The sequence below is a fragment of the Anopheles cruzii genome, chromosome 3, assembly GCF_943734635.1.
Source record: "Anopheles cruzii chromosome 3, idAnoCruzAS_RS32_06, whole genome shotgun sequence".
Taxonomy (NCBI): Eukaryota; Metazoa; Arthropoda; class Insecta; order Diptera; family Culicidae; genus Anopheles; species Anopheles cruzii.
This window is the reverse complement of record NC_069145.1, coordinates 71225088-71248665: the sequence shown is the minus strand read 5'-3', so window position 1 is coordinate 71248665 and position 23578 is coordinate 71225088. Positions and strand designations below refer to the sequence as shown.

The window sequence follows — 23578 nt, the reverse complement described above, 5'->3', positions numbered from 1 at the left end:
TAAGGACATCCGTCATCCGGTCACTGAAATTGGCCAATCGGAGCTCGTGACATCATAAATGGGGCGCGTTTCTGTCCCGAGCAGACTCCAGGCTCAGCTGTTGGGATGATCGTATCAATCTGCAGAGCACCGGGGAAATGATGTCACCAGTCCAGCAGCTCCTGGTCCACGAAAAAAACGTTTGCTCGTTGAGGTGTGAACTGTAAGCACGAAACAATACGAAAAGAAACGGTTCAGTAACGATGTCTGCTAAGTAAATAAAGAGAAACTTGTTGATCAGAAGCTAAATATTGCTCATTGTTTAATGTTAAATCTGACACGCGCCGTGTCGCACGTGCCACAAGATCAACTTACACACTCTAATGAGTAATAATTATGGGGCCATTTAAAACCTTTCACGGATCGACAGCGATTGAAATGGAGCAACACATTTGACTAGATGCGTGCATCTGCCCCACTGGTGCTACCCCACATCTATTTTCATGAAAAGTAAAATATCGAGCCAACAGGTACTTAACATCAGACCAATTGAAGGAAAGAAGTTACCAAGCTGCATCAAGACACTTTCACCGAACGGGCATCGTGAGTGTGTGTGGACATTTTTCAAACGACACGAACTCGGACCACCACCCAAATCGACCCCGCTTCGCAACCATATTTCTCGCCATCAAACCCATCACCATAATCCATCGTGGGCCCCTTCCGTCCGTCCGTCCTCCGGGATGGTGCCCGGAGTGGAATTTCCCATTTTATCTCTCCGCTCCGGCTCCGGCCGGGAAAGTTGGAAGTGGATTGGAAAATGAAAAACAACGAAGCTGACGGTGAGCCAGTTTTGCTCTGCTCCCGAAAACAGAAAAACTACCTCCTATCACGCGCCCCAAGATTCCGTGTTTCACACCATCCACAAACCGGACGTGCCGCTGCCACCGTTGGGGGATTCACACCACCAGCCAATCGGCCAGCCAACCGCCGACACCCCGCGTCAGGGGCCTCTATATGGACGGTGGAAAAAAGAGGCATTCCAGGGATATTTTTACACTCTGCTACGATCTAACGGCGGCTCACACGGGCCGGGTACCAAGTCGCAAATGGTTCGGTTTCCATCGCGGTACGCGCCATGTTCCCAGGTCACAGCATGCTTCGCTTTTCAAGCAATGTTTTCTCCCGATTGTTCGCGGCGCGGCATTGTTGATGATAACAGTCACTACCGAAACTTAACTGAGGGTTTTTGCAACCTGAACGTTAGCAATTTGAACAACTTCAGCTACTCTGGCGGCAGCATTCTGGAAGCGATTCCGAGCTAATATCTAAAGATTAGAACTATGCACCAGTTCAACTTACCTAATGAAAATCTATGGAAACGCTACCACCGGACGTGGCGGCTCCCCAAACGGCATGTGATGGAGTTTTGTTTAAATTGTAATACCAACATGAGTTGGCGCACTACACAACGGCGATCACCTTACGCCGCCGATCGCGACGTCCTCGGACGTTCCACATCGAAAACATGGTGGATGAGTATTCACAAACACGGGTTGGGATTGGGATTGAAAGTCGAACAACTATCGAACACTCCCAGAGAGACGAAACGATGGACGGTACTCGGGTTGGCGATGGCGACGCGCAAGCCATCGATACGTGACATACGACAACACACCTATCACGCACGCAAACACATTCCCGTAACGCATGAATAAATAACACGTAACAAAGCAACAACGAAAAAAAAAAAAGGGTAAAACCACCAGTCGCCGGACATCGGATCGGGGAAGTCACACGCACGCCTCGTAATGTCTCCAAACGTGGAACATCGCGGTTCAACACACGCGCGCGCGCCATCGTTGATCGTTTCCGGACTATTGCTCCTCGGAATGCTAGGGGGCTGGGGCTGGTTGAAGACGTATCGCTGGTGGTAGTGGTGGTGGTGGTAATGATGTTTGCGCAAGTAACGATCGCGAAGTCATCTTCCGGTCATCCGTCGACGAGCTGGTTAGCCGTAAAAGCGAGCCCAGTGCAGTACCGGAACCAGCTGAACTCCACCACCACCGTCGGACCTTAGCGGTTCCGGTGGGGCTGGTGAACGTGCCGGAGATGCTGTGGTTGGCGCTGCTGGTGCAAAAGTTGCTGGTACTGGAAGGTGGTAGGACAATGGTGGTGCTGGACCAGCACACTGTACGGTGGGGCCGGGCTGTGGTACTGCGGCGGATGGTAGAAATGGGGCTGGGTCGCAGGCTGTGGCTGCTGCTGCTGCTGCTGCTGGGTCACAAGGTATCCAGCGGGCCAGCATTGGTGCGGAATGGTAGAAGGGCGCGTACCAGGGCGCGTTTCGGTTCAGAATTGCCGGACCTGGAACATTGAAAGAGACTAAGATAAATCTAAATTATAAATCGGACCTTCACACCTGCGGCGGGGCTACGGTAAACCGAACGGTTGAAGCGAAGCGTTAGAGATCCCGGCGCGCCCTCTAATCGGATGATGTGGTTTGCGTTTTAGTCCTGTTAAATCCAGCAGTTGGCCACCGGTGCAGGCAGAACAACGCCGGCGTGTCTCCTCACCTCGATCCTTTAGTAGTTGATTAGACATCGAACGAGACAGAGAGCTATGGTGAGCGCGGTCAAGCTGTGTGGTGAGGATGTTAGGTTATTACTGCTGCCATCCGTAACCCGGACGGTGAGACGGTGTGTGTGACGAATCGTGGCCACCCTCGATCGAACTCCCGGCGGACCCAACTTTTTCGGCTAATGTCATCGATGATGGTATGGAATGGAGTTTTAGATTTGAAGTCAGAAGCTGGCCAGGCGCGCGAGGGACTAAAATTAAACCATTCCCGGTATTCGAGGTAATCACTGCAAGTGTGAAAATTAGCAATCCCTCGATCACAGGCCACTGGTGGCGTCACAGGCCGTTCGGAACTGCCGCTCGTTCTCGTAAACAATTCCTACATATCGTGATCCTCCCCCCGACTGGCTGCAGCCGACCCACAAGGCCGACCCCCGCAGGCGTCCGATGGAATCCCAAACTCCCCCAAAAACCGGCGCCAGATCGCATCGGGTTCGTGTTTTACTATTTTTACTCTACGCCGGCTAGAGTAGAGCCGAGCTACAATGTACTCTTGTGGGGCGAACGTTGCGTTCCCACACATGCTGCTACGTGCCACACGCGTGCCACACGGAACACGTGTCGACCGATAGTAATCAACAGGGGGACCGAGGATTGGAAGCTAATTTATGCATGCACCACATGCACGGTTTAGGTCCTCAAAAACTTTGTTAAAGGACACACGCACACAAACAGAAACACACACATCTTCACACTAAACCTGCCATTACATTGCCAAGTTCCCCGGGCACCTGCGATGTGTTTACTATTATTCCCATCGTCTATTGTGCTTCCGGTTGGGGTCCGGTTTTGCTACAAGTAGCCGAAGGAAGGGATTATTTAGCCCCTGGCCACCCATCGAATGGCGGGTCTAGTTGGCAACATTTCCACAAACTTTCATCTGCCCCTGCCGGGGGACCGGTGTAATATCGGGGGAGCCGTGAGAACTAGAAGTAATGTGGGGGGGTTGGTTGAAAATAAACACTGTCACAATGGTCAACCTGCACTTCTATTGTGCTGTCTCCTCATTTTAACACCAATGGGATCAAACCACAGAGACCAGTAAAAGAGTGAAAGAAACAGTTTATTGCAGTTTAATAGCCCGTGTCGACCTGTGCGCCCGCGAAAGGTGTCAAGGTGCCACCACGACCACACAACAGGTTTCTCGGGTGATGATCGTTGGCCGACCGAAGGAGTTGCTGATTGTAACCAAAGAGGAGCCACTACACTAACACAGTGATAAAAGAAATTTTAAACCTCGCAACGAAAACCGGGAACCGCCAGAAAACCGAAAGTTTCGCGCTGACTGTGTGAAGGTTTAGTGAAACGGAAAACAATAGACAGTTCGCACCACTTTCACCCCCCATCGGATTATGGCCGTCGTCTCCCATCAGCGCCGCCAATCCTGTGAGTGGGGGAACCGAAAGTAAAACTTCATAATTTAACAATCGCGCGCTTGGGCCCGGGGTTAGTGGTCACCGTTTGTTGGCCAACATTGTGCAACATTGTGACAGTTGTGTGAGTGACACACACACACGTGGGTCACACAACCGGACACAACTAGGCGCTACGGCCCCCACGGGAAAACCGTTTTTCCCGTGGCGACCGACCTCCCTCTGGGTCGTAGAGTGAAAATGAAAAGTCGACGCGATGCGGTCTCCCTTCGGAGCTCGGCACACGGCGTTCTCGCCCCACACAGGTGGGAAAATTATGAAAATTCTATTATTACACTTTGCGACGGTGCGCGCGCGCTCAGCCCAACCCGGTCCGGTCCGGACTGGGCGGATGATTGCGATCGGTCCGGGGGTTGATACCGGAACGGAAACGGCGACTGTCCGTGATCGCTCTCTGAGTTGGTCTTCAAACTCCATGAAATGAGAAGTGAAGACTCAAGTGTCTCAGAGTCTTTTTAAAAGTTACACGATCTTTGGTTCTATGGGTGTCGGAGGCCTTTAGTCGAGACCCATGACACAAAGTTGCATCAAGTCATCAAAACTAGCAAAATAAGGTTTCCGTTACTTGTTGACAGGTTCCTTTTGTGAGCTGTCCCCAAAACGAAAATCCAACTGTCCCAACCCTCTACTCCACCTTTCTTCAATCGCCGGAAGCGTGACTCACCCACCATCAACATGCTGCGCTGCGGACCCGACATTTGCAACCGCAAAGAATGAAACGGAACGGAACACAAACACCCAGCCACAAATCCACGCCCTGCTGAAAGGTTGATGATGAGCCAACCGACAAAGGCTTTACGCCGGCTTATGGCGGACGAGCGGGCCGAGGCGACTCTGCTTCGCCGGCCGGTATAGGTGTCAGGTGATAAAAATAAATGCCCCATCCAAGAAATGCACACACAAAACAAGAAAACAAATGGAACCTTTCTTAAGACTTCAGCCCAGCGAGGTCCCTTTCGGATCGAACTGTTACGCGCGACATCTCGGTACGCGATCGATCTCGAAACTTTGGTCACATTTGTACCAACGACACACGGCCGCCGCTCGTGGGCGATGATCCCCGTACACGGCGGCGGCGGCGGTGGTGGACCATATGTTAGATCAGCGCCTAACAAACGACCGGACACCGCGAAGGTGACGCCACCAGGCAACCAACGCCTCCGCGCGGGGCCCTCACGGGGGAGTTAATTCCCCGGGCGCAACCCACGGGCACGGCCTCTGTTCTCTGCCCGAATTGTGCGTTGGAGTCATCCGTTTCGGAAACACGACGGCGCAAATCGAAACTTTCCCGAAAATGGGCCGGCGCGGGACCCATAAAAACGGCCTAACAAGTGCGCCGCTAATGATGCAACCCGGCGGCGATCGGAGTATCTTAAGCCAAACGAAAAGACGATATACAGAGAGTCCGCGAGCTGCGAGTCCTATTTTGGAGCACCCACACGGTGGCCTGTGGCCTGACAATCGTCAAGATTTTAAAAGACGCTAGGTCCACTCTGTGTTGGCACCCACATCGAGTCCATTATGGCGATTTCGAAAAAGGAAGCGGTTCCTACTCGAGACAAATTTGCCAACTTATCGAGCGCTCACGCTGGATGGTGGCCAAAAAGTGTCCCAACGTCGTCGTCAACTGTCTTCTGTGAGTCACCTTCCCGCGGGCCGACAAGTTACAAGTTTCCGGTGCGCACACACACACACACGCGCGCTCCATCCGCCCGCTGTGGTCCCGAGTCCGAGGAGTGAATGAAAACAAATATCCATCTCCGCCGACCATAACGCTCGCGAATGATGATGAAACGCGTGAGATGCGTACAGATGCCTGGCCGTCTGCCGGCCATCCGGATGAAGTTCTTCCGTCCGCCAGATCCGTGGCCGAAATTTCTCGACGGATGTCGCAACCGTTCCCTAGCGTCGTTCCCTGAACAAATCATGTTATTGAAACACAGCATGGCCAGCAGAGCAGCAGTTGGGGATGAAGATTTCGATGTATCTTCTGAGCTCAGAAGCGATCACCACCGCCGCCAATCATCCGCCCTGACCTCCATTTCCCTTGATCGATTTCTTGGCAACGAGCCCACGAGGTACACGAAAGTGAAATAAATTAGCGGCGGGACACGGCTTAGAGCGCGATGGATCCAAGGGTTCACTACACAGGTGGGTGTCTCCCGGTCGTGTTCCAGATTCGGGCAAGAGGCAAGATATGCTTCAAGGGGATCACAGAAAGAAACGCACGAACCGGCGTGTTTCGGTGGCGGTGCGTGGGAATACGTGGTTCAAAAACAACCCTCGGTGACGGAACCGAGTCCCCAGTCCGGGTGGGTGTCACTGTTTTTGGAGAGCAAACTGTGTGCAACCTTCCTGCGCCGAGGATTGTCTTGGGATTGCCACTTGGAGAGCCGCGCGGGGGCCTCGGCTTGGTAGTTGTGGGTTCCATGGTTCCACTTTCCTAATAAAGTCTGGTCAACGCCCGTATGCGTGACGGATTAGCCAGTCGTATGCGCCATTAGTAACCGGTATTTGTGGCCGCGCATGGGCGGAACCAGCTATTTGGCGCCACCTCAGCGTACAGACCTGGACCGGCAGGCGGTGCACCCAAACACCGATAGAACGGACACAAATTTGATTTGGACCGCGGCGTCTGGACTAATCTGGATCGCTTCGTACCGCGCTCTGGGAACGAGTGACAAAACTAATTTGAATTTAATTAGAGTTGCCGGTTCAAGCAGAGGTAGGCTCACGGTCGCTCAATGACGTTCCTCCCACGCGGTGCAAAGGAACTGCCGCCGTTTTTGGTGGCATCAGGCACAGCAAGAGTCCTACGCATGCCGCGGCAGCGTGTCATCGAGTGACCAAACGAGCCCGGCCCGGATGATTGAGACGGAACGCGACGCGGGTTCAGTCACAATCGAGCCGCCAATTGAGTCGGCTGATAGATTTACGATTTACGGTGAGCCGATTCGGTCGTCTCGGTGCGCGGCTCATTAGCGTCAGAGCCGTCGTGATGAGTGAGAAACCACCGACGCGGCGAGAGACCTCATTTCTTCCGAACGAACCGCAATTAAATTGTTCCCCACACGGCGGCCGCGCCAGTCGACCCAAGTCCGAAACCTATTGCTTAATCGAAAGGAGGTCTCCAGTACGACACGAAAATAGGACAGGAATAGGCCGTCGCACCAGGGAAAGATGTTGTGATCGCGGAGATCGCACACCTGTCCACCTGGCTACCCCGGGAAAAGGGTTGACGAAACGACGAATGTAAAATATCTTTCCAACAGGTGGGCCGCCCCAACTCGAATCTAAATGCGTCGTGTGGGTCACATTCCTAGGAACGATAGGCCGTCTCCCCCGGGACTTCAGGGCTAAAGAGGTCCAAGAAAAACTCTAGTCTGGACTTGTGCTGGACTTCATTACACAAAGATTGCTTAAAAATAATGATCAACCATCGATCAATTCTGTATGCTTCGCGTGCTTTAGTTGTTGACTTGTTAATCGCACACCGTGAGAGTCTTGTGGAAAGGTTGTTGGTGAACAGAGAAAACGAAACGATCACGATCAAGTTACGGGCAGTTTTTAGTTTCGATTTAGTCACGAAGGGGATGTAGCCAGAAGAGCCCATAGCCCAGGACCAGCAAATCATCACGGAAAATGTGATCATCTCGACGAGCAAAACACAGAGAGAAATAGAGAGAGAGCGAAAGAGCGATGGTAATTAGAACACTTTCCGGGACCGCTCTCAAGTTAAAACACAGAGGATGATCAGCACAAAACACCGAAGAAGAGATACACGCGGTTCAGCAGATGTGGCATGATGAAAAAGTGGCGAGAAAAGGGCCGGGTGAGTGTTGGACAAGACTTGAAATGGTCATTAATTTCAAGGATCAAAACGAGGATCGTGCTCCCAACGCACCGCCGAAAAATCACCGTCACGGAGGATGCTGTTTAAGCTGTTTCGTGCGACAGACGTTTGGGGGTCAATACATTGGGGACTCGTAGGGAGGGTGAGTCAAGGAGGGCTAAGGAGTTTTACTGTTTTGTTTTTTTCATGGAAGGCTTGCGCTTTGGCCAAGGAAGTTGATTTGTTGGTGGCTACTAGTCAGCGGAAGAAAAAGGCGAAACGGTGAGAAATAGGGGGTGTTTTGGGTGGTGTAATCACTGGGAGGCGGTTAAACACGGCGGCGTAAGTAAAAACTAACAGATGAGTGAGTTATTTTTATTAAACTTTGAGCAAACTCTCTGTATTATTCCAGATAAAAAGAAATTATTATTATTATTAATATTAATATTTTCTTTGCAGCGGTTTCATTTTTAGGTGTTGGGGTTTTCCTTGTTTTTTGTTTTCTGTTCTCTTCCACACTCTCTGCGCTGTTTATTTTTTTGCTCTAATCCTGGATCCTACTTGAGTTTTGCTGCTGGCTCCTCTCGCGTACTTTTCTGTACCATTTCTTATCCTTTCGCGTTAAAATAAAACAATTTTCTACAATATTTCACTTTGTGCCACTATTGTGTTATGTCGTCAGTAGTGTTATTAAGTAGAGGAGTATGACTCAATCTCTGTCTGTTGCAACAGTGTGTAGAAAAATTGTGTCCTCCACAGCAAACAAATGCATCACAACACGCCACAGTGTGTGTGTGTAGAAGAGTGTGTTTTGCGCAATGCAGAGTGTGCAGAGAGAGGTTCGTCACGCTGGGTCTGTTGTGTTGGGTGAGGTGTTGGTTGTTGAGTGGTGTGCGTGTATGTGTTGTCGGTTATAGAACAATAATTATATTATTACAGTACAAAATACTAAGTAGCTGCCGGGCATTATATGGCGCAATTATTAACATATCCATTCCGTTTTTTGCATTTACATTTGCCGTTGTGCACTCGCCGAGCCAAGCGAGTCCGTTTTGTTTCTCATTTCCTTACACACTAAACACATTTAGTCAACACTTAATAACAGAGCGATTAATTATGGCATTCTCGTTTTGTTTTGTTTTGCTGTCCAACTTCCGTTTCGACTACGCGTACTGTTTAGTATTGATTTCAGAGCGCTGCGTTTCCGTTCTGTGATTGCGCGCGCGTATTTCTTCCGCAGCTGCTGACAGAGATACTGGTGCGTAAATGGCGTGTAAGTTTCGAATTATGTTTTCTAAGGACCTTCGCCCCGCCAACAAGATAAGCATTGTTGTGGTTATTACACGTCTAAAAAGCACGCTCGCGAGCGACGCGTTATATGAAGGGAATCGATTTTTTGTTTCGATTAATCTATCGACATCGAAGCATTAATTTATTTAAAACCTCAAAACGAAAAACAAATTGAATAAATTAGCTTTAAAAAGAAAACAAATTGTTTAATTAAAAAAAGAAAGGCTTCCGCCCCCAACTAAACCAATAGTTAAAATTCTGCCTAACGGTTGTACTTTGCATACTGATCTCGTAATACACTACACGTTGCGTTGCGTGGTTTGCAAATAAGACTCTTTGAGGGGTCGTCGGTTGCGCCCGTTTCCCGATATGGTCACGAAGATATACTAAAACAAAATGCTACAACGCGGCATCTCGCGAACCAATCGACACACACTACTGGCAAACACACTACACACAGCTAAAACCACATCGATTCTTCCCATCGACAACAACAGGCGGTTATAATCTGTTTTTAAGTAAAATTACTACTCTCGTCACGAGTGTTACCCTAACTTCTTCTCTGTGCCCTAACTCCTCTGCTCGACCGTTGTGTTCCTTTTGAAGCTCGTTAATCTCAATCGGTTATCAGGCCAGTCGTCGCGCGTAAAATCATAGAGTATGTATTAAGTCATGTATTAAGCTGCGTTTGAGAGGGTTACCGTTGGACGGGGTACACACACACCAGCGTTATCAGAGTGCTGGCTGGCGGTTAGGCGGTTAAGTGTCCGTGGACAAGATACTAGCGGCGGTTAGTGGGACAGGACACACGTAAGGAAGAAGTACGGGCGGATGGATGGAAGGCACATATGTGGGGACGGCTCGTCTGTCATGGCCATTGCCATTCTAAAATCTATTTGTCAATCGAGTAAAATTAAACGCAGCATCCCCCGACCCGGCTCGGCAGAGCGGAGGTCCTAGAAGGACCCCGTGGCCCCCCATTGGCTGGTGGGTGGATGCCGCAGAGATATGTATTTGTATCCTGTGTCTCGTTTGAAAACGTATGTACATGTTCGCGATGGCACGATCGCTCATAACCCTAACGGTTGTAGAGAATAAGAGAGAGAATAAGAGTATATGTTCGAAGTAACAGCACCCAGTGTCGAAAAGTGTATGTGATGTAATAAGTACCAAAAAACACCCCCGGATAAAAATTAAACTACTAATTAACACTAAAAACAAACAACGCGCGTCCGCGCGCGCGCCTTTCAGGCAACAGACAATAAATTAGAAAACATCGATATCGAGAGGAAAACCTGCCAGCGGCCCCAGTGAGAGCGAAGGGAGAGGAGGTCGAATTGACTGGAGAGCGTGAGACTGACTTCTGAACTGCTGGCAATTGCCAGAGCGCTCATTTCCTCGACAGCATTTGTCAGGAACGCGCGCTTAGTTTGCAGCTCCAAGCGGAAAGGTGATGATTGGTTGGTCTTTCGGTCGTGGACGCAGGGGGGGAAAATGATGCTGCGCGGCGGTCGGCTGTGTGCACTAGACCCCAACATCCGATCAATCATCGATGCGCGAAGTGAGTACAATTTTCATCGCCGCCGATTTCGCCTTGAGAGAGCTCGGCGATCGATTGCGATCCATTGAGCGACGAGCCACAACAACGCGGTGGACGACATAAAAACCACCAACGGATGGAATAAAACCGTAACAATAAAACAAATCACACCAGAGGGCACTCACACACAAACACAGTCAGTGATCAGTCAGATCAGTAAAAACCTGTATTATGTTCTTCCGCCCGTCATCGAGCAAGGGATAAAAGGATACAAAAAGTCCAACATCGAAAAAATTCTTCGAAAATTCTTCCCCACCGCCCGAAAAAAAAGGACCACAAACCCAAGAGATCCCAGGCAGCCATATCACGGCTATGCGCTCTGCGCGGCCGCCGTTTATGATGATCTTTGCCCTTTTTTTCCTTTTTCCTTCTGCTGAAGTGCTATCACATTTGCATATCCGAGAGGCTAAAATTGTCACTGTCCAGCGGCCGGCCGACAGCTACGGTGGGAGTTGGTTTGTGGAGGGAACTGTGCCTCCTCCATAGACACACACACACACACACACACTCGGGCGCGACAACCCGTTTCGGAAGGAACGTCCATGACGGGGCTCCGGTTTGTTTGCTTGCGTTTGCGATCACCAGCGCGCCGGGCGGCAGCGGGCGGACCGGTTTTTCTCGCACTCTACCCCACACACGCACACGCACAAGCGCGCCAAGGTGTCGACTCCCAAAGCCCACAGCGGTCCACAACAATCAGGAGACCAATGCGCGGGCGCGCGCTCTCCGTCCCCGTCGCAATACGCACCACGCAGTCAAGGTTAGTCCGATTGGCGAGCCGGGGGTCTCTCTGTTCTTGGCCCTCGGTGTGGCTCCTCGGTTTCGAGCGGCAACTTACAGGGTGCAGAGTGCATCCTGAAACTTCTCATCGATCGCCAGTTATCATCGAACCACACGTGAGCTGGTGCGTCACGGAGCACCGATAATGGGAGCCGTGTTCCGTCGATGCGTAATCTGGCAGCCTGTCGCCTGCCGGGAGGGCGCGGCCCACATAGACCCCCACATCTCCTGCAACATGCTAATGTTTTTGCCGCAACCCCATTCCGAGCGCATCCATTACCGTGTGTCCGCGTGTCTGCGATCGCGGAATTTCTTTTCACACGAACCGCAGATCATTAATCAGCGATTCACTGGGCGCCCCGTCAGCAGCAGGACGGGCGCCCGCAGGGTCAAGGACTGTGCACCGGGAAGCGAGAAACATAACTCATGCATTGAGATGTAGCGCAGCGCACTAGAAAGCCTCCGCGCGTATTGTATTGGCCTCGCACGCTGTAAAATGGTGTCCGGCGCAGAGGAACGCATCGCAGGGATGCAAAAATAATGCGATGTGATTAAAAAGTAAATTAAAAAATTAATTACAAATAAAACCGACACCCCGACATTCGCGGCGCGTCCATTAAAGGCTTCCGCTTGCTTGAAAGAGAAACCCCTAACCAAACCGCGTGGCGTTACAAAAGGGCCCCCGTTTTTTTGGGGCCTCTTACCGCGGCTACCGCTTGACCTTCGCGCGTGCCTCCCAACAGTTCACGCAGAGTCATCGCCTCAGCCTCTGGTCTTATGCCAGAAACGCGCGCGGGTCAATCACCCGCGTTCGCCAGAAGTCTTAAAATCGTGGATGGAACACCACAGACACACACACACACACGCAAAACATCTAACGATCCCCGCGCGATCACTGGGGATCCGGCGGGGATGAAAATTGGATTTTCCAGTTCCGCTCGCAGGCGTCCCGCCTGGCGCGAGAAAAAGCGCACGATTACTTCATTAACCTGTGGTTCGGGCCTCCAACCTGGGGGAGAGCTGTGACGAGAGTGGTTCCAGGGAAGCATCGTTTGGATTCGCGAACCCCAACCGAAGAAAAAAAGGCCTATTCGATCTCTACGCCATCGCGCTCTGGCGTGGCGAGGGTTTCCGGTTCTATCGGTCCGACACCCGACGGACATTCCACCCCACGCCTGGGCCGGTAATGGAAAACGGTTGTCCGCCGCACCGGCAGCGGGGGGCATCGCGTCATCGTCATCGTTGTCTTCATGCCCCACACGCAAGAATTGTCCTCTCTCTCTCCGCCCTTTCTATCTCGCGCAATTTCTCTCGCAGCGTGCTCCGTGTTTCAACAATCTCGAAGCCCCTCGGCGGACTGTGTCACGGGCTATAAATAATTTAGCGCAATGCCACGCGGCGGCTATGTAGCCGCCGCTCTCTCCTGTGGTCGCCTTTTTATACAGTTTTTCACTTGCGTGCCATCCAAATTTAAAGGAACACACGCGACCCACTGTGCGTGTGCGTATTATTCGTCTTGGAGCCAGCGCGAGTTCCCCCCAAAGGGAAGGCGTACTGACCCCACGATGCTTATGGCGACTCTAATGAGCTGTGATCAGAGATCGTGCACATTGCATGTAATAAAAAAAACTCGATCGTCATGCGATCGTCTCAAGCAAGAACAGGAGAAAATAACAAGGTCTACATAAGCATGCTGACACCGCAGCATATTGGGTGTCACAGTCCAGATGCAGATTAATTTTCAAAAAATTCTCCGAAACATCAACTCAAGACTTAGCGCGCATGCCACCGACTGGGGGCCATGTTCCGGTCGTTGCTCAAACGATCAATTCGTGATGGATCGTGAAAAAAGAAGGCGTATGTAAATTATTGTCTTCTGGGGATCTTTCTCTCTGTTCGTTCCGATTTTACGCGCTGGACCGAAGGGCGAAGGGCACACACACGTGCGTTCTGTGGTTACGGTGACATTTAAAACATGATTTCTCCCGCCGAAGCAATCGAGATAAACGAGAGACCGAACGGGACGTAAAGGGTTCCTTCCCCGTTTGCTCATCGAACACCAACCCATCTGCTGCTGCGCCCGAGGGCAATGCGCTATTATGCTAATTAAGATAGTCTCTGATAAGCCCAGGCAGGCTGGCTGCGATAAGCGCGTAAAACACTGTCGTCGTCGTAGTCGTCCCCCAAAAACGAACCAGTGCTTCCTTTGCGTTATATCTCGACGTAGCGCAATTGGTTGTTCAAACACGTTTCCGGGAGGGAGAGGTTTCCGAATCAGTTCCGAGGAACTCGTCCAAGAGGGGCCAAACACACACTCCTGCAACTAAAAGCGCATGGGGTCTTAAATTATGATAAAAAACCCGAACTCTCGGGCCACAAAGATAGAGCGCACGACCGAGAAAAGCTACTGTTACTGCTGCATGGTCCAGGTCCACTTGGCCGAAAGTGTATGATGCTGTGTGCGCACACACACACACGCAAGGTTAGCGGATTAGATGGCTAATGTATGGCTAATACGTAGTGGTTAACAAAGTACCATTATTAAACCGCTCCCATCGCCGCAACCGCATTTTGTATACACAACAAGCATTTTTCGCAAGTGGTTAAGAGAGAGAGAGAGAGGGCAGGTTAAGATTGAAAGTAAAAACAATAAGAGCGATGTTTGTTAATCGATGATTACGAGCCGATTTTAATGTGTAGTTTTACATCCTTTCGCCAGGCGACATTACCGATCACAACAACAAACCTTCCGGTGTTAGATGTAATATTTCTTTCAAACACGTGTGTTACGAGCGCCGGGTCCGGGGGCGCCCAGAGATGGGGGATGAAGAAGAGGAACCAGGTAGTCGGGAGCCGGAGAGGTAGGATTAGAGCGAAGGATCACTTAGTTTGTGTTTGTTCATAAAATCATACATAGAAAGCTTTATGTTGCACAAAGCACCACTGGATGCGCTCGATAGTTCCGAGGAGTGTGACCGAGGGGAACGGGTTATGAGCAGGATTTCGTGTATATGATACACAGTGGGGGTGGTGGTGAAGATTAGGAAGTGCGGTGAAGGAATAATGGTAATTAATTTGTTTCAAATAAGTAGTCGTGGGTTAACGTTATCAGCAAAATTGCTTTATTATTTGTTTGATTAATTGGTGGTAGTAGTGGTAGTAGTAGTAGTAGAGTAGGGAGTAGCACAAGAGCTAGAGTAGCGAGAATTGAGAAAATAATATTTATATATGCTTATTAATAGTAGTGCAATATTAAGCTTTATTATTGTTATTATATCTCCATTGCTTTCCACTGTTTTCGGTTTGCGTTCCAGGTTACCACCAGAGCGATGTGAAGGAGATTACTTTTGTTACAAATTGCTGTTATCACCCCCGTTCCCTTGCCTTTAGTAGGTAATTAACTTTCGTGTATTAAAAAAGCATTAAGAACATGGGATATGAGAACTCGTTGTGGAGACCACGGTAAGGCACAATCGGTGGTGAGATGCTCGCGCGCTCCCGGATCTACAGAGTCGCTACTACTGGCGCTACTAACGTTAAGAGTGAGACTAATGTTACACCACCGTCGATGTATCGATGTTAATAATTTGACCAACAATATAAATCGAAACCGAACTGTCAAACAAAAGCAAACATGTGTGGTTATGTATGGTCGGGGGTTGTGTGTTCTGAACCGTCCACAATATAGAAGTTAATAATGCGCTTAACAATCTAGTAGGCTTAGATGCTAAGGAAAGGGAAAAACTTTTTTAAAAAACATTGCTCTCAATCATTGGTTAGCCATAAGTAGAATGCTGCTTGGCGAGGGGTTAGCCAGAGGGTCACATACGGTAGTGTATCACTCCGTTTCGCGCCGGTTGATCGTTACCGATTGTTTGAAAATTTGTCTCGCCGTTAACCACTTCTTCCATTTTAGTAGACCGTGTTTAGTAGAACGGATCGGGTCGGTAGTTGGTGGTGAAATTCATCGGCCGTTCGTATCTTCTCGCTCTATGCCTAACTCGAGGTTCCGCAAAAAAATATGTTATTATTCTGTTAATCATACAATTCTCAGTGGCTTATCGCTGTTTCGTTATTCGAGACAATAGTAAGTATACTGGCTAGTGTTTAAAAGTACAATTACGCTAAAAACTGTGGTTGTTAAAACTAGCTATGCTACGAAGCTAAGCTGGGATGCCGTGTGTAAGAGATTATAAAAGCCACACAGAGCTCAATTCATTGTGCGCAAACAACATCATGCATTGTCGTCGTAGTTGATAGACTTTACCAGGGGTGTGCGTTGAGATTGGGACTGTTAAAAAGATGGCTGTACCTGTCGATTTGGACTTCCCAGTTTAGCGGTTCATTCATCATTACCTTGTTTTGACATCAGGTAAATGATTTCAGGTCGCAAAATTAATTATTTCGATCTGCAACCCATCATTGAAAGGGTTAAACTATGTCAACTTTTGTGCCTGAAAATGATGTTTTGCGGGGATTATTATTTTTCTGCTCCTTTTGAAGAAAACTGCTTCGGAATCGCACCAAATGCTTGTCGGGACTTGTGTTTGGAAGATCGCAGTGCTTTAAGTGGTTTAAAAAGTTTCAAAATGGCGATTTTGACTTTACAAAAAAAAGTGTCCAAGGACTCCAAAAAACGGACTTTCTGATGGGACAGAAAGGTGTGGTGTTTCACAAGCTCCTAAAACCTGATGGAAACGTTAATTCCGATCGCTACTGACAACAAATGATCAATTTGAACCATGCATTGATCGAAAACGACCAAAAAGCCGTTCCAGTTTTTTACAATGGAGGCGCCTAGTAGGCCGTGGAATCAAGCACCAGGCGCTCCAAAAAACAAAAATGTTTCAGGATACTATCAAATCACTTGGATGAGAGCTGCTATCCCTCCCCGCCTTTTTCACCAGACTTGGTTCTTTCCGAATATCATTCATTTTCATCGATGGGACACGTATTGGCTGAGCAGCCCTTCGTTTTTCTACGAAGAACTCGAAATGGGATGACCAATTAGTTTACTTGAAAAGTCGAAGAATTCTTTCGTCTGGGAATCCATGATTTAGCAGAGAGATAGGAGAAATGTATAGCTAGCGATGGCACATACTTTGAATAAAATAGAAAATCGCATTAAAATTTTATAAACATTTTTTGTGTGTTACAAACAGTCCCAATCTCAACGCACACCCCTGGTAAGAGTTCAACTTAGATGGGCATGCGGCCCCACCACTATTTCAGTGTTCAATTTTGTTTATAAATCTCTTCCCGCGCACATTCCGTTTATAAAAATTACAATTATTGTATGCATACATGCTGCAGTTAAAACTTTACTATCAGATTCTACTCCGTTTGAGTTCAAATACATGCTCCGACGCGGTTTGGCCGAGTTTACCCTCTTCGCCCCATCTGTCACGCAATACTTGATCCTTTTCCATCTTGCGCACACTTACAGCTAATAATCTTGTGTGTCATAACGAACATAATGTTTTCCATCATTTTTGCTTATTAAAACACCGTCGAGTGCAACACGAAGAGCGCGCGCAACTCGTCGTCTTACGTTTGAGATTACGGTGGTTTAAAATAAATCATAAACAAAGTCAATAATGCACACACTGTCGCTCCTGCTGTGTCATCCCAAGCTCCTGGCCGTAGCAATATTCGAAAGATTCAGGTCCCATCCACACACAGATAGGGCCCCGAGAGTCAAAGGCAACTTGTGTCTTCGCGGAAGGGAAGCTGTGCTTCTCTTTCCGTCCCTGCGTATCTGTTTTGCATCGCGTTGCAGGGGTCCGCGTTTGGCCCACCATTCCACCCGATGGTGGCGCATTAAAATCTACCTCGAAGACAGCGTTCAATAAATGGGAAGCACTATTCAGCTACTGCTGGGTGTGAAAATATGTTTACACACGCTATACGCCGTCGTATTGTTCCGTTCAGATCTTCCATTTTCATCATGATGGCACCACACAGAAGCATTCTTACATCCTTCTTCCTTTTCGATCTGCTCGCTTCTCATCGGCTTTTCGTAGTATTGCGGTAGTTTGTGTGTTCTGTTTTTCTCTCTCCAGAAAATGCCCGGAGAAAGGAAAATTCTTACAGCTTCTCGCAGGGGGAATTTGGAGATTCGAGGCATTTACCACACACACACACAGAAGGCGTGGTAGCCATTGAGATTCATCGTCCCATTGTGAGCCGCCAGGCCAGCCACCCGCGATCACGCCCTCGGCGAGAAATTTGTTTTTCGTTTGGTGTATGTTTGATCGGGAAAAAAGTTTAAAAAACACTCCAGAGCACAACGTCGGAGGAAGTCTCGAATATGATCGTTGCGTGCGCGTTGATGGTTTTTTTCCTACTTCCCGCAAAGCACAGCCGAAAGATCTTATGGAGCGGTGGTGCCGTGCGGTGTGTGCGCGAGCGCCTTTCCATTTCATTCTGTGTCTGTTTTTCCACTCATCCGATTAACATCCGCAGTGCGTCTGATGCGCTGCTGGCTCATCAGTACCACCCCGTCCGTTCGCTCTTTCTCTCTCCCTGCGCACCGTATCCTCCCTGCCATTGATAGACTCCCGAGTCCCGACCCGGGGAAAATAGCGACGATCGCACCGGAAACGCCACTGAATGTCGAAGTCGCCGCCCCAACGCGCGCCTTGGGTGCGCTCTGCTGGGTCGTAAGATCAAAGAAAACTGTTATAAATCCAAAAAAGGCCCACGGGAACCGACGGGAGATCATCAGGATCAATCATCGGCTTAGCAAATTACCGACCCGGGGGCAGCGCCTAAGAAAAGCCCACCACTTTCCGGTTTGTTCCATCATTAGTTCCCTCCACACGTTCGCTCCACTCTGGCTCTCGATCACTCTCCCTCTCTCTCTCATACACACTGTTTCCTCCTTAAACTCGACAATCGACATCAGAAAGATGCTTTGGCACGTGAATAACATAATTAGTTACATAACTATTGCCAGCGACCAACATTCTATGCTGGAGAACACTCGCTCTGTTGTAAATAAATCCCCCGGTGCTTCACTATTGAAAGTAGATTTGTAAAATTAAACCTGGTAAATTATCGTTCAAAAGTTAATGATTATTTGAAGCAAAAAAAATCTAAAATATAAGTGTGTAACAAATAACGACTAGTTCTTCGGCGCGTGTTAACCAACGTTAGGGGAAGCTCTATGTCTGGTTTCCGTGGGTTAAAGATTCGGTGCTAGTAAAGAGCGTACAGGAGGAAGCGAATAAGAGAGAGAGAGAGAGAATACAGGGTCCCGCGAGCGCGCAGACCTTCGGAGAGTTAATCGGATGAATGGTAAATATTGTTTGTTGTGTGTGAATGAAACCGAGAACTGATCATCACGTCCCTTCCACATCCATATAAGCTCCGCGAGACCCGTTACCCGGTCGGGTCGGATGGGTTAAGAAAGTTTACTCACACACGCACACACACAAGCAACAGGCGCGCACACTGGAAGCGCAATGACCAATGGAGGTTGTTGGTTATTGTTTTCTAATTTAAAGTACACCCACCAATGAAACGTGGTGCAGGAGCGGACACGGCCGCATGGGCCGCGCCTGGAGTTCAGTGAAGTGAGTTAAGAAAAAAAGGTGCGCCCCGCATCCGCATTTAGCAGAGTGTGCCCCACTGCAGTAAATGCAATTTACAAACAATTTTTCGTCAACGGAAGAGAGGTTTGACCATAGGGTAATTTCTGAGAGAACCACCCCCCGCCGAGCGACTATGTGTCGGATGGGACCGGAATGCTGGGGAGCACACACTAGGGTAAGGAACAGTGGTGGTGATGGTGGTGGTGGTGGTGCTAGGGTGAGGATGTCCAGATAATTATGCTAGTATAGCCTGCTGCAGGTGAGAAGGATGCGGATGGCTAAGTGGTAGTACTGTATCCTGTTTGAGTCCGGCTTAGTGGTAGTAGTACAATGTCATTATCGTTTCTTGATACGATAGTATTAATATGATATTACTGTTATGATGCTTATGCGCACAGGTGCACAGAGACGCGTACGTAGAGATTGGCCTAACCTTAGTATCGTACAATATGTGCCTTAAATGTATCGCCTAACTATATAATCCGACGGCTCTCGAAGCAAAACACGCGTCCGTCCCCTCCTGCCTGCTGCACGTGGTTGTGCCATGATGATGCCTCCTCTGATCATGATATTTTGGGTTACGCGCGGGTTTTAGTAACCTTTTCGTGATTAAGAACGTGTGTTGTGTAGTTTTTGTAAAGAGATACAAAAAAAAACATAGCAACCATTGGCCGTTGAATGAGAGAGTTAAAACACGTAAATGACGGGCTCAAGGGCGGGCGCGCGCGCACTTTTCTACGTTATGTTAAACATTGTTTGCAGCAAACAGTGAAGTTTTAAACGTTATAAATTAATAATGTGCTCCTTATTGGGGGGTGAAGAAAAAGGTCGATTTCTTATTAAAATTATTAACTTTTTGCTTAGAGATCGCCCCTCTTTCGGCGCCGCTTTCCTTGGCGTTATGTTGTTTGTTTTGTTGGTTGGTTGGTTTTGCTCTTGCACTGCGATTATATGCGATTAATGTTCGAAAACAAACGACAGTGAGAGAGAATAGTGAATTGAAAAGAAGAATATTAAACAAATATTAAAATGTAAGAGTGGGTTTGTTGTGGTTTTTGTTTTTAGCGAAGTAAGGAGGGTGGTGCGTGAATAGTAAATTAAAGAGTCAAAAAAAAAAAGATTATTATAATATATAACATAATCAGTAGAACGAAACGAACATTAGATAAATTATTGCCCCACCGCCCGGTAGTGTTGCTAATGGGTTGCGCGCGCTTCAGTTGTTTTTGTTGGTTTGATTTTCAATGTTTTTTGTTGTTGTTTGTTTTGATTTTAAGTTGGTTTTTAGTAGGGATGATCTCGAGGCGCGTATTGCCTTCTTGGATTTTTGATTGCACCTACGCTGTGATCCGCGTACTCGGCGAGCAGCGGGTTCCCGGCGGCCGCCAACGCGTAGTTGTACTCGGAGAAGGGCGACGCGTAGATCAGCCCCGTCGTGTGGTCGATCGTTGGCGGCGGGCCGGAGCCGGCCATCAGGCTCGCGGCCGTCGTCGGCACCGAGATGCGGGGCGACAGGATGATCGGTGCACCGAGCGGGTTGCCCGCCGTGCGCCCCGCCAGCTGGTTGGTGGCCGCCGCCAAGTTGGCCGCCGCCAGGGCCGGATTGAGCATCCGCGAGTCGGCGGCCGCGGCCACCGCCTGCTTCCACCGATCGTCGGCGTACTGCTGGGCGTCGAAGTTGAACTCGGCCGCGGCCGCCTTCGCGCTCGAATCCCGGTACGTGCCGTTTATGATGGCCAGCTCCATCAGCTGCCGCTTCTTCAGCTCGTCCTCGCCCTCGGCGTGCGGCACGAGCAGCTTCTTGACCTCCTCGAGCGCGCGCTTCAGCTTAATCGAGGCCCGATTTTCCGTGTCCTCGACCGTAATCAGCACGTGCAGATCATCCGACAGGTGCTCCCAGTTGGGTTTGCCCCGGTTGGCGTCCTCTTTTTTCTTATCGCGCATCGAGCCCTTCCCCCGCACCATGATCTTGCAGCCCGTTTCCTGCTCGAGCTGCTTGGCGGTCATACCGCGCGGACCGAGGATGCGGCCGACAAAGTTGAAGTCCGGATGTTCCTTCACAGGCACGTACACCTTCTCGTTGAGGGTGACCGCCTCGCCATCCGCGTCCGGCAGCTGGAGCGGCTCCTTCGTGACACCGTTGATGTGAAACAGTGAGGCGCGCACTTTTGAGATCTCTTCGTCCAGCAGCCGCTCGACGTGCAGGAACACGTTCGGGAAGGCGGCCAACTGTTTGCGGTCCTTCAAGAGCTGCGCCAGATAGTCGGCTATACTTTGCGTCGACTGCTGATTGGCCCCGTGCTCGCTAATGGCACCGTATGAACTCATCTTTCAGGCTGTTGTTTGTGTGTCCTGCGGGGGAGTCTTGCCGACGGGCGAACTATGCTGGCGGTGTCGAAGTCCCACTGGCTGGCTCCGTTCCCTGTGAGCCACGTGTGTCGGTTTGCGCACTTGTTCTCAATCGTTCAGCGGTCCTGCCGGGTGACGGAAATCGTTTGAAAGAGGCGAGGCCTACTATGCAAACGGGAGCACGAAGATAACACAACGTTTAAATTCATAAAAGCACGAAGCGCACTGATTTGCATGTAAACTTTTCGTCAATTACATTCACCGCACGCACTATTTCTATATTCTAAAACGTAGAGAGAAAAATTAAGAACCCATTTTAAAACACACGCTTTTTAACGCCATTCGATGTTTACTCTCTAATCCACCGACGCACACCACTTCGAACGGAGCAAGCTGTCAAATTGGAGTCCACTCGCAGGCGACGACGAGGACGACGAAGACACGATCAACAAAGGTTATTGTTTTACTGTTGCTTCAACACACACACACTGACGCATTTTCGCTTGTTTTCACTTCACCAACCCACCAACGAACCACGATGGGCCACTTTTTCATGGAACGCTCGCGTAGCCTTCGGTCGTCGTCGTCGTCGCCGGAGGCTGTGGTATTAGTAACAGTGATATTGACCACACACCAGGAAACAATGCGCATTACCAAAGCAAGCCGCGCTTCTGGGAGAGACCATATTTTTACAAACAAATGGTGTCAACAGCGGGAGAAAAAATAATAAAACGCGTACGCTGTCTCCGTGTGTGTGTGTGTGTGGTAGACCATTTGTTTGTTAAACTGTTTCGGTCCCAGCGTTGCTGACGCTGCGGACAGCGAGCAAGCATTAGCTGATTCAGTGAAAATGAAATAAAGCCAACTTTTTGAGAATCGACGACAGAAACAAGGTTTCCAAAATTGTCTAGGGGTTTCTTGATTGACCAAGAAGGTTAATTTATGTTTCAAAACAAAGCCGTTTCCGGATGTCAAAAATAAACAATGTGCATTAGCAGCTCCGGAAATAACTCGAATGGCTCTCGTCAAATGGTAAAACATGATCGCAATTATTATCATTCCAAGAACCGACGGAACTTCGCAGGATGTGACTGTTTTGAAGGTACAACACTTGTCACGGGTAGGCGCGCACACACGCGGCGGCGGCGGCGGCGGCAGAGTGTCAAACGCAGTCGGGCCTCTCGCTCACACCGGCCAGGCGCCAGCACGGGAGAGAAAGACTATCTGTTGGAATTTCTTGCGCCATTCCGCGATCCCATTTCCTTGCGAGCAAACGGGGACCAACGGGAATGACACGTCCGAAGCGCGGCGCGGATCCACGCACACACACACACACACACGAGCGAGCGCGTTCAGGAGAGAAGTTCTACCCTCGAGATCGTCTCCACGGGCGCGGGCGGTGATAGAAGAGCAGCCACTACCAACTTTACCACCACACGCATCCTACTGTCTCGCCCTGTATCGCTCATTCTGGGACAGCAAAAACAAAACGTTTTCCTTTTCCAAGACACTCTTTGCCTGCCCACAACACGGGAACGGGAATTTTTCTTTTCATGTATGAATCCGCTTCTTGTTTCCGTTGGCTCGTTGGCTCTGTTCCTTCCCACCGGGGTCACCAATTAGTTTCGATCTTCTCACTGACTGCGGTGCGCGAATGATGAAAGTAGCACCCTGCAGAGGTCCCGCGCAATCGCCACAGCCACAGCACGTAACGTGCGAACGTCAGAGTGTACACTTGCGCACGTATTCCACAGAGGCCTTTTCTCGGCGATGCGCGCGCGATCACCAAAAACCGAAAGTGTGCCAACCGACACACACACACACGGTCCGCGAGCTGAGCTCACTTTCCGTGCACACAACGCGAACGCCGGGGTGTGACACACGAGGCGAGACAAACTGTTTTCCACACACGCACGGAATAGTAATCTGTGTCCGCTGCTTTTGTTCCTGCGGTTCCTTAGGTGTGCCACCGGATGGCCAGTGTTCTGTGGCTGGCTGCTGCTGTTGTACCTTGCTGGATGTGTGTTATTTAATGTGCACTCTGCGCGACCGCACAAACGTCACGACGGACTCGAGGTTC

General features: G+C 49.6%; 1 protein-coding gene and 1 long non-coding RNA gene across 3 annotated transcripts; both read right to left on the bottom strand.

Annotated features, from left to right (window-relative positions):
• Positions 1-86: 86 nt before the first annotated feature.
• On the bottom strand, positions 87-1539 carry LOC128272751 (uncharacterized). The gene is made up of 2 exons (XR_008269250.1): positions 1342-1539; positions 87-200 (listed from the first exon to the last, which is right to left on the bottom strand). It is a non-coding gene; the product is annotated as an uncharacterized LOC128272751 (long non-coding RNA).
• A 513-nt stretch (positions 1540-2052) lies between these two features.
• On the bottom strand, positions 2053-23546 carry LOC128275404 (protein held out wings). Of its 2 annotated transcripts, XM_053013892.1 has the most exons (3): positions 23509-23546; positions 20491-21781; positions 2053-2364 (listed from the first exon to the last, which is right to left on the bottom strand). In XM_053013892.1, exons 2-3 carry the CDS (start codon positions 21475-21477, stop codon positions 2332-2334), a joined length of 1020 nt encoding a protein of 339 aa, XP_052869852.1. In that variant the 5' UTR covers positions 21478-21781; positions 23509-23546; the 3' UTR covers positions 2053-2331. The 2 variants fall into 2 exon arrangements, with proteins under 2 accessions (XP_052869852.1, XP_052869850.1); XM_053013890.1 differs by lacking the exon at positions 2053-2364 and having other exon boundaries at positions 20434-21781.
• Positions 23547-23578: the final 32 nt, after the last annotated feature.

What these genes read in the sequence shown, in the direction of transcription:
- LOC128275404 (XM_053013890.1), bottom strand. Translation starts at nt 21,477, where the DNA reads ATGAGTTCATACGGTGCCATTAGCGAGCACGGGGCCAATCAGCAGTCG.